General features: G+C 35.7%; 1 protein-coding gene across 1 annotated transcript in view; it reads left to right on the top strand.

Moving 5' to 3' along the window:
- Positions 1–2,612, top strand: part of prmt1 (protein arginine methyltransferase 1) — a 5,442-nt gene extending 2,830 nt beyond the window's left edge. The window contains exons 8-10 of the mRNA XM_051106889.1: positions 1–72; positions 173–294; positions 1,220–2,612. The exon at positions 1–72 is cut by the window's left edge and continues 79 nt beyond it. Of these exons, the coding sequence (XP_050962846.1) occupies positions 1–72; positions 173–294; positions 1,220–1,303 (278 nt within the window). The 3' untranslated portion in view covers positions 1,304–2,612. The remainder of the gene's footprint in view (positions 73–172; positions 295–1,219) is intronic.
- The last annotated feature ends 9,060 nt before the right edge of the window (positions 2,613–11,672 follow it).

The following is an 11,672-nucleotide window of genomic DNA, read 5'->3' on the forward strand; positions in this document are numbered from 1 at the left end:
ACATCCATGCGCTGGTGACCTACTTCAACATCGAGTTCACTCGTTGCCACAAGAGAACAGGCTTCTCTACTAGTGAGTGCCGTTTTTGTTTTCCACTCTTTCTGCCACATATTTTTCATCATGAGTTTATTATAAATGAACCTTTGGAAAACAAAGTGCGTTTGTCTTTTAGGCCCAGAGTCTCCTTACACTCACTGGAAGCAGACTGTGTTCTACCTTGATGACTATCTGACGGTTAAAACCGGGGAGGAGATCTTTGGCACCATCAGCATGAAACCCAACGTCAAGAATAATGTAAGCTCCATCTGCACTCAGTGTTCTAAAAGCACACTTTTAGAATAGAAGCTTGCATGAAAGTCTAGGGAAATTTGTTTTGTAGACGTCACAGTTACATCACTTGCAGATGCATGTGCATTGTGGTGGCAGAAAGACACTGGTAACAAGTGGAGGAAAATGGGTGAAATCCATGGAATAAGAGGGGAAAAAAAATGTGGTGTTGTACCTTTGGAAGTCAGATTCGGAATGCCAGTCGTTTTTATAGAGTACGGTTGTCATTTGAAGCTAAACGCCTCATTCTGAGCCAAGAGGAAAAGAGAAAATGAGTTTGAAAATGAAGTCAGAATTTTGAAAAACTCAAATTTACCCTTTTTTTATCATCTTATTTCATGGCTTCCATAGATTGCTACTTGAAAACTGTCATTTTCTGCCACCAGATAGGCTCCACCCACAAAAGTCATCACTTTTTGTAAACGCATAAGAGGTTCAAAAACGATGCATACACTTTTCTTTCTTCAAAATAAATTGCAAAAATAAAGTACAGTACTGTTGTGAAATTACATTTAAGGCTTTAATATTTTGTAATGTAAATGCATTTACGGTCACTTTTGATCCTTTCTGAGTCAGCTGCAGTTTATTTTTCAACTTACTGACCTCAGACTTTTGAATGGTAGTGTATGTTTTTGTTTAACTACAGCAGAAGTGATATTTCTATAGACAGTAGAACATGGTGTGTGTGTGTGTATATTATATATTATATTTATATATAATATAATATAAAAAATATAAATGTATATAAATTAGTCTTATTTTTAAAAAATAAAGTTGTCAATAAGAGAATGTTGGTATTGTTTTTACCAATCTATATATGGTTTACATTCCTGAGCATTAAGTTAACATTTCATAACTAAAAATTAATCAAATTTGTCCTTTTATTTTCCAGAGAGACCTGGACTTTACTGTTGACATTGACTTCAAGGGTCAGCTTTGTGAGGTGTCCAAGACGTCAGAGTACAGGATGCGCTAGATTCCTTTTAGCATCAGTGTGTGTGTGTGTGAGGCAACTCAGAGAGCAGTGCACGCTTGTGTGTGTGAAACCATGTACATTGTTCCATGACTGTGCATGACAGACATTTTTAGAGATTCTGTTTTACAGAATGTTGTCTGACATGAAGGATTTTTGGATGTTTTTTTTGACCATTTTTAATTTTTTTTTCCTTCTCATTAAAATGCACCCAAGGGGACTAAACATGGCATATTTTTGAGCTTTTTTTCCCATCTTATGTGCAAAATCCCTCTTTGGCTCTGTTTTTTCTAAATTCTAGGTGCACCATATTGGATAAAATCCTTTGGGTTTATGCATGTATACATGCGCACACACGTGCAACTGCTCTTGTTTTTTTGTTGTTTTGTTTTGGGGTTTTTTTTGCCTGTTTGTCTGTGTCTGACAATATGTCATCAAGGTGTTTTTTTTTTTTTTTTCCCACCCCTGCCATGCCAACATGTGTTGGTCACTGTAAGAAAAAAAAAAAAAAAAAAAAAAAAAAGAAAAAAGCTAATCAGCCATGTTTTGATATTCCAACTGGTAAAGCCAGCATCTTCCATGTAGGTAAAACCTGTAATGTTTCACTGTGGACAGGAGCTCTGCCCAGTAGTTTGCTGAAGGAGCCCATATGGTTTTGTATTTGTTCTGTACTTGGAGGCAGTTGTTTTGGACCATCAGTAGAGGGCGCCTCCATGCGCCATTTGTCTTCTGTGGAGTAACTGTTTTAATTCATGTAGTGCTCCTCATCTATCCTCATCCTTGTGTTTTTTTTTTTTGTAATAACTTGTTGCAATGACTCAGTCAGAGAATATTGTGTTATTGATGAGACAGCATAGTAATCTTGTGTGCAACTCATAGGTGGTGTTAATGAGCACTATTTTAGATCCGTTGATCTTTTTAATGTCATATAGGAAGACTGCGACTGACCGTTTAGTTTAAGCTTATCTGCTGCTCTTTTGCACTGTAAGCACTTAAAGCTAAGTTTCTCAGACCCAGAACTACAATTTAATTCCATGGAGGTAAACCTTCAGACTAAATTTTCCATTTGAATGCTTTTATTGAAGGTGACACTTATTCTGTGTTTGAGTAACTTCACGTTTGTTCCATATTGTGATCATCTCTCATAGTGTTGCTGTGTACTACAGTGTTTTTGTCGAAGGGGTGCGAGTTCACATGCCTTGTGTCTAGCACTGGTGTGGATTATTACCAGGCAGGCATTTGTCCACTAGGAAATGTATTTTTATTTTTTTTTTTTTTCCCCTTTTTTTGAAATAAAAACAGAATAAACCTGCGTTGTGGTTTTCATTGATTAAAAATGCTAATTCACTCCACTCAAAAAAAAAATCATTAAGGTTCATGGAAGCATTTTATATTGGGACTTTTAGCTAACTACTAAAGTTGTTAAATTCTAAAGTATAAGTGTTCTGTATGCTTAATAGAAGTTGCTTTGAATTGCGTACAAATTAAATTGAGGCTTTTAGGAAATGGCATTTGCTCCCAAGACTAGTTTTTCTAGTTTTCTTTATTAGAGGTTGAATCTTAAGTTGTAGCTGCATATCACCTTTACTGCTGTTTACAATTATGCATTAATTTTCCAAGCCTCTGCGCTTAATTCTTTTTCATTTTCAAGACTTATGAGCTGTGTCCTCAGCTGTTTGATTTCTTGCACTGCTGTTCCTGAACTATTTAATATACCAGCATTGTTTTCTGCAATTTTTGTAGTTTTTACAGTTTATGTTGAACAGTACTGACAGTTGTCAAGTTTAAATGTATTAATTTAAACTTGTCCACCTTATTCTTCTATGTGGAAGTAAGCCTATGAGTGAGACATAAAGAATACAAACTGTTGTGTTCATAAAATAATATGGTAAGACATACCAATTTGCAATATTTTTTAAAGGAATGTTGTCGAGACACCCTCCTCATGTGACTGTACCTGTAGTCTGCATGCTAGCATTTCTCCATATATGATTGTAAATTCTCAAAGTCAGATATATGTCAAGTCAATGTAAACAAAGTAAAGTATTTTACATTACAAAAACATCTAAACAAACAACCCAAACAACCTACCTGTCATAGTGCAAAAAAAATCATGCTTTATAATGCTTATTTTAAAGGGGACCTATTATGCCCCTTTTTACAAGATGTAATATTGTTCTTGGGTGTCCCAGAATGTATCAGTGAAGTTTCCGATCAAAATACCCCATAGATCAAAAAAAAAAAAAAAAAAAAAAAAAAAAAAAAAAAAATTTTTTTTTGCACTATGACAGTGTTTGGCACTATGAGTTCTACATTAACAAAGGTTGTGTGTTTAGATGTTTTTGTAACGTAAAATACTTTTTATGTATATATCTGACTTTGAAAATTTACAACCACATATGGAGAATTGCTAGAATGTAGATTAAATGTACAGTCACGTGAGGAGGGCGTCTCGACAACATTCCTTCTTTAACAATCATTATTAAAATTAGATGTTTTTCCAGTGCAGATCTGGTTGTTGTTGTTTTTTTTTAACTAGTTCTGTGTTCTGCTGGAATCAAAACAAAAAAAATGTGTCCCATGTGCCGTCTCTTCAATATTTTAAGAAAACTATAATATTTAATAACATATGGTGTGTCTCTGTAATAACATTTCTATTCAATCAAGTTCCCAGTTCAAGTAGCAAAACAAGAAGGTACATCTGTCCTGAACAAAACGCTAAATTTCATGTGGGAATGTTAAACATTTCGAACATTAACATATCTAGGACAATGCCCTAACCTAAATAGATCTAGTAGAAAAAGTTGCTGTTTTCTAGATCTCAAAATCTGCCCCATTTATTATTCTCAGTGCCCTTATTGTCTTATCATCTACCTCACTATGGCATCTGTTTGTCCCATCTCCATTTTTCACTTCCAGATTATCTACTTCTCTCGTATGCTGTTGTCTTCTTCCGTCATCCATTTGTTGGTCTTTCACTTTTTGATACATGATTATGTCATTATCACCATCTAATTGATCTTTTTCAGAAGAGAAGAGTTTTGTCTCAGCTGTAAAAGAACACAGAGATGTCATATCATCCACTATTTAAATTTAACAATGGTAGTTCCTGAACTTCGTTGCAAAATTGTTAAGGACAAAGTCATCAGCTAACAGATCAAGGTGTTCAGGATCACTTCTAATGAATCTCTATCAAAAAACGATCTTTAAAAAACATTTTATTTTGTGAAGTACCGCAAGTGCCCTCATCAACAATGACAGAAGTGCTTTCAGTACACATGTGAAAGGGGAAAGAAGTTAATGCAAAAGATTATTAACATTGTTGGAGAGCATATTTTCAAAGGAGAGGTCTTACAGAACTAAAATAGTTTCGGTTGTAACCACTTCCCTGCTGAAAAATCCAGCATTGCTGGTCAACAGCATAAGGTATGTCTTGCATGCTGGGACCAGCATGGGATGCTGGTTTGCTGGTCCCCAGCACAGTAAGCGGGTGTGCTGGTGGACCAGCATAGGGTATGTTTTGCATGCTGGGACCAGCACCAGCCTGGGATGCTGGTGGACCAGCATTTGTTGTCTTTTGAGTGCTGGTATGATTCCAGCAAGACCACAACAAAACTTGTCTTACGTGACTTGCGTTACAGGTCACGTTTCTTTTGAAACTGGTTTGTGTTTGTAGTTAAAGACCAAGACAATTTTCCAAATTATTTTTTATAAATTATTTAATAAAGAAAAACACATGTTGCTGGTTACATTTACACAGTAAAATTTCCAGTGTTAAACAAACACTGCTCAGTTTTCATATGGTCCTGATCTATAGAGAGTAAAAGTAACACTGAGGCAGTGTTGTAGTTAGTGAAATAAATTAGATTCACTCTACAAGTGATGATTGAGCATTAGTGATGACACCTACGATTAACAAACAGAATCACTAAGAATAAGAGGAACAGCAAGAACAGAAAAAAGTGAAGAGGTGAGCAGAAACACATTGCTTAAAGGGGTCATTGGATGCCCATTTTCCACAAGTTGATATGATTCTTTAGGGTCTTAATGAAAAGTCTATAATATACTTTGGTTAAAAATTGTCAATGGTAGTGCAAAACACCCTTTTTACTTTGTCAAAATGAGCTCTGCAAAAATCAACCCATTCTGATGAATTGTTCCTTTAAATGCAAATGAGCTCTGCTCACCCCAAAGTTATCAAAGTTATCATATAATTCAATAAATCATGTTTTAACCTCATATTGTTTTTCTGTTGCAATATGCAAGCAAAAACTATGTTTGTCGTCAAAAGCTACTTGCATACAGACATCTGGCCTACTGACACTTAACCCTGCAAGACCATGCTGATGAACCAGCATCACCAGCTCCATTTTGCTTGAGAACAGCATGGATATGCTGGTCCACCAGCTAGACCAGCACTATACAAGCACTAGCTAGCATAAATCATCTTCTGTTTTGATTTGATGTCTTTTCAACTGTTTACACACATACACAACACAATACATATTATAGTTTAGAAATAAATTGTTTGTCCAAATGTCTGTTACCGATATGTGGTCTCTGCGCTGTTATGTTAAACATTACAGGTCAATTCTATCAGTTCCTTCTAGCAAACTAGCATTAGTATACAAACGTAGTCTGCATGCTATGCATTTATGCCTGTAGGCCTACTGAAGACCATAAATAGGATTACAAAAAAAAAAAAAAATCAACTCTGTTACACACAGAGAATAATGAAATGCAATTAATTTATTCATAAAATCCATTATTTATTCATTATATCAGTGGAATTGATTCACATTTTGTCCAAGCAATCGTCTTTACAGTTTCTCTCAATGGAATACCTCAGAATGCATAAGCTGATTCAAAGTCATGAAGATTAGTTGAAGAAAGAGGTTATGCATGCTTCATGTGTACTGAAAACTTTGGCTGTGATACTTTAATTTGTCGAACTTAACATACCCAGCAGATGAAACATGGCGTAAGACTCCCAAACAAACCTTTTAGTTCAGATTTATAGTGACAGACAACTGTACTTAAGTCAAAGCTTAGAATTTTTAATAGTTAATAAAAATGAAATCTGAGTAAAAATATGGACACATGAATTTGACTGTCAAAGTTCTACTACAAAACTCAGGAGACATTATTTGCAGAGCCATTAAAAATGGCTAGCTGTATTTATTGTAAAGTTTACTTAACATTTTGGACACACAAAGTGAGAAAGCAAAGCAAAACAAAAATAAAGAAAACAGTAAGGGAACACTAAGCATTTTAATTATGACAGAAATTTAAATTAGAACAATCTCTTTGGTTTTTCGACGAGGGATACGAAACAATAATACAAGTAAATAATCTTAAATCACACAAAAATACAATATAAACGCACAAAATCCCCAAAACCTAAATTTCCAATAAGATATCTATCTATCTATCTATCTATCTATCTATCTATATATATAAAGGGACAACGTAATATAAGGGACAATGTAAACCACCTGAAATAACAGCAAAATTATTTGGGTAAATAACAAATAAACAAAGATTACAAACAAACACTAATATGATAAACAATAACCAATTTCTCCTAAAAATAAAGAATAAGAAACTATGAACATTTAGGTTAAATCTTTTTATTTTAAGTGTGGCCTTAGCCATCACAACCGTTCAGTTGATGATGTATGTGACTGAAAATGCCTTAATTTGTTGACAAATAAAAATTGTTTAAAACATTTTATTGAAACCAAAATTCATAAAAAATTCAGGATGTTTTTGTATTAATAATTCTATGAATAATTCTATGAATTATTATCTTCTGTAGTATTTCGGCATCTTTATTTTACCTTTCATTTGTAGAAGTTCTCTTCGTTTCCTCTCTAATCTTTTTTTAGTTTCTCTCTTTCAGTCAGCAGAATTCCCTCCCTTTTCAGCCACTCCAGCTCTCTGTCTCTCACTTTTTGTCCCTTGTTTTGAGTGTTTCGTGATCTGTTCTGCTGTTCTGTCATTTTCTCTTTCTCCCTATCATCTACCTCACCATTGCATCTGTTTCTCTGGTCTTTGTTTTCACTTCCAGACTGATTTTTGCTTTTGTCTTGAGCTGAATTATCTTCTTCTTTCCTACACTGTTGTTTTCTTTGTTATGTATATGTTGGTCATTCACTCTTTGATACATGGCTGTTGTGTAACATTTTCCCTCATTCCTCTCCACCATTTCATTGATCTTCTTCGGAAGAGAAGAGACTTGATGCTTTTTTTGTCTCTGTTGTTAAAGACATGATATCTTCCTCCACAAATCTGAATGATTTTTTTCAGATCTGAGTGAAGTTCTTTCAGGTAGTCTTCAATAGGTCTTTCCTTCAGCGCATCTCCTTTGGTGAACAGCACAATCATGTATTTGGTGACTTCATCCCCGAACTCCTGCAGGATATTCATGACTGTGTTTATCTCTTCACTGGTAAACCTGCCAATGGGCAACACTATGAGGAACACATGCGGTCCAGGACTGGACATACTGATGCATTTGATGATTTTCTGCTTGATGTCAGTCTTGAATCGAGATGAATCACACCATCCAGGAGTGTCAATCACTTTGATTGTTTGCGTGTCAACAGCGGACATGGCCATTAAACAGGTTCGGGTAACTTGTTCTGAGTGGAATGAGTGATGCAGAAGAGTGTTTCCTGAAGCGCTCTTCCCTGCTCCTTGCTTACCCAACAAAACAATTCTCGGCTCATCCATATTAACCTTCCTTGACAAAGAAAAGAAACAAATTCATTTGTGAGTCAAAGTCTACATATCATCTGTTGCCTGAGCCAAGCACTCTTTAAGTTATAAAGTCGATATCTTTGTTGATGGGTTTCAAAACATATGAAACATCCTACTGATAAATGATGTGATTATTTTCTTTTTGGATAACATTTCACTATATTCATTATTTGAGTCTATTTGCATATTTGAATAATTATTACTTTAATTATTATTAAAGTCTCAATTACAGCTGTTTAGTCACTGTGCTTAATCCTTGTCTGTTTCTGTTAAAATGAAAGCATTTCATGACTGCCAACAAATTTATAATCTTGCAACCAGCTCAGAGTAGATGCTCCACCTCTGTATTTCTCAGACTCTGCACAGGTTTGTCAAGAGCCCCATCCACTGGAGCTCATTTTTGATGCAATAGCAGGTCTTTGCATTTGTGTTCAACTTATTCTATTTTCAATGTCCAATATTATAAAATGTCAGGTCTCATAGCTCTCATATCGCTCTCAGTTAAAATTTTTAATCTAATTAATTACATGATGTGTCGATTATTTCATCAAATTAATTGCATATTAATCGCAAAATAAATTTGACTGTGAAAATACCCACAAAAGATTATTTAAAGCTATTTTTATGTTAAATGAGAAAGTAACTGTAGCTTTAGAAAGAAATATTTTATTTGATTCAGCATAAAATTTGATACACATAAACATTTAGGCTGCACCAGCCTAACGTGAACTATGAAACATAAAAGAAGATCATTTGAGAAATATCTCAGTATTTTTTGTTCATATAATGAAAATTATGGTAACCTAAACAGCATGTTACCAACAGTCTTCAAAATACTTTCTTTTATGTTCCACAAAAGAAAGGTTTGAAACGACATAAGGGTGAAGACATTTATTTTTTGGGGTGAACTTTCCCTTTAATGTTTATTATTATTATTATAATTATTATTAATGAAACAATACTCTAAATAAGAAACTAAATCTGCCAGCAGGTGGCGGTAAATGTCTTAAGGTCCCGATCACACCGAACGCGTTTTTTAGTTCTAAAAACGCGAGGCGCACCGCACTGCCTTTTTCTGGTGACTTTTAAAAAAAGAGCAGTGCGTTGCGGTTTTTTATGTTGCTAGGCAACCATCAAATCAGCCGTCCTGTCAATCTAATCAAAGGATTATAGCGCGAGCGCTGTAAAATCTTTGGTTTTTAGCTGTTAAGTAAACTGTCATATCAGCAAAAAACTTAAAACATACAGCTCCGGGTAACCCGCGATAGACACCAAAAGTTTCTCCTCCATCACTGCAATCTCCGGACTTTTTAAGCGTCGGTAAAACTTTCGTCACCACAACAGAAGGCCCGCCTCTCCATTCATTCGATTGGATAATGGAAAAAACCGCGATGACGTCGGGCGCTTTTCTGCTCAGAGTTGCTTTTTTTTTATGGAACGCCATTGGGGACAATACCTATTATATGAAACGCGTGAAATCTGGACGCATTAACACGCAAAGTTTGTACGTGTCTTTTTGGTACGTGTAAACGCGAACGTTTTGTACGTCTATACACGAAATTTTTTGTCGTGTTATTTAAAGACACGATCGTTTGTATCGCCTTAACGTAACATTTTTGGCCGTGTATTTTTGTTACGTGTTTCTAGACGAACGTTTTCGTCGTGTAAACATGACATTTTTGAACGTGTAATATTTCTAAGTCTTATTTGATGTGCGACATACTAATTTTTCTGTTTTAGTTAAACTGGTGATAATTTAGGGTCAATGATTAAATACACTCAATGACTGCATGAATTAACATTATATTCTTTTGTAACGTTAAAGGAATTTGTCCTGTAGGTAAAGTGAGTGGTCTCGGTGATCCAACGACCACATTTCCCCTCCGATTAATACATTCGAGGTGTCCACTGCAAATAGCCTACTTGTTGGCAGAACTAAATACACTAGGCCAGTCTAACGTTACCCTATATGTGGAAAAAGTCACCTCTTTAGTCAGCGGTTTCTGTGGCGTAACGTGTAAAGGGAGACCGGGGTTCTATTCCCACTGACAGCGCTTTTTTATTACTTTACAGTTAATAAACGCATTTGTTTTCAATAAAAATGATTTGACTTAAAAGTTACATTTAGGGTAAGGTTGGGGGTAGCGCTCTTTAATATCTCAATAAGTTGCCATGATTTTAATATTGTTTTATAAATATAATGATTTACTGTCAGTTATATTGCAGGATGTTTAATGCACAACAATACTGAGGAGCAAACAGTAACGTTATCTCTCACTATTTATAAGTAAATAGCATCTAAATGTCTACTGAATCCACAACTGTTGCTATTTACACTTGGACTTGGACTGGCTGCCCCACAGTTCACGCTGCATGGTCCGCCTGTTGTAGTGATTCTGTAATGTTTATGTGTCGTATGATTGTGTCTGGGTTTAAAGGTTGAATAAAGATTTGTGAATTGTCATAGGCTACTGGTGCTTTGTTTTCTGCTTTGGATTTGCCTGATTGTTATAATATAATTGTTAAATTTGTGATTGTTACAATATATTGTTGTTATTACATTATTTTGATCTGACATATACAGTATACATTCAAGATATTTGTATTATTTGTATTATTTCTAACCTGCATGAGTACAAACGGGATGAGATGACACAGCACTGACATCACAACCAACGTATAAATGCATCATTGACTCTAAAGTTTTACGCTTGCCTATGTACATGCCAACGTAAAATTATGATCTCATTCACGAACAAATGTTACGTGTGACGTTTGCATAGGTATTTGCTTACCTAACAGCACGTCATCCCTCACGAAAAGAAATGTCGTCTGGTGTTTATATACGTATACAGCAACTTGCCATCCCATCACAAATGCAAATTAAATGCTAAATAGAGCAACGCTATTGGCTGTTCTGCAGTCTGACGCGACACCCGAACATATACTTCGTATTTACGCGTACAAACTTTGCGTGTTAATGCGTCCAGATTTCACGCGTTTCATATAATAGGTATTGTCCCCAATGGCGTTCCATATTTTTTCAACTTCAGGCGCTCAGAGCGCTCCGGCAAAAACGCGAGGCGCCCGCGGCGCATAAACAGCGCGCATAACGCTCACTGCCCATAGAAAACAATTCAAAAAAGGCGCCTCTAGCTGCAAAAACGCGTTCGGTGTGATCGCGGCCTTAGAGTCATTCATACGATTTGTTTAAAACGCGGATTCATTCAGAAACTGAACACGGCTGTGTTGCTCGGAGACGCGCAAAAATTCTTCTTTGGCTTCAAAGGTAATATGTTCTCTGCAAAATTGAGCAAAGACAATAATCTTAAACAAAACTGAAAATTATATTATGATATTATAACGTTATTGTGCTTTACTATGCGTAACTGTGAAGATGAGGGACCATGAGAGAAAGAGAGGAGGGATGCGTTCTGTCACCCGCTTCGGATGTTATCACTCGATTGAATGGGCGTTATCAGTGGTTATCAGCTCATTGATATGGGCCAGAAGGGACCTGCTGCACCTACTGGTAGGCTCAGAAGGCTGTTATCATCTACCCAAATGGTTAATCACCGCACGCATGTATGACAGTGAAATTACCACTGGC

This window comes from Labeo rohita, chromosome 3 (genome assembly GCF_022985175.1).
Source record: "Labeo rohita strain BAU-BD-2019 chromosome 3, IGBB_LRoh.1.0, whole genome shotgun sequence".
Lineage (NCBI taxonomy): Eukaryota > Metazoa > Chordata > Actinopteri > Cypriniformes > Cyprinidae > Labeo > Labeo rohita.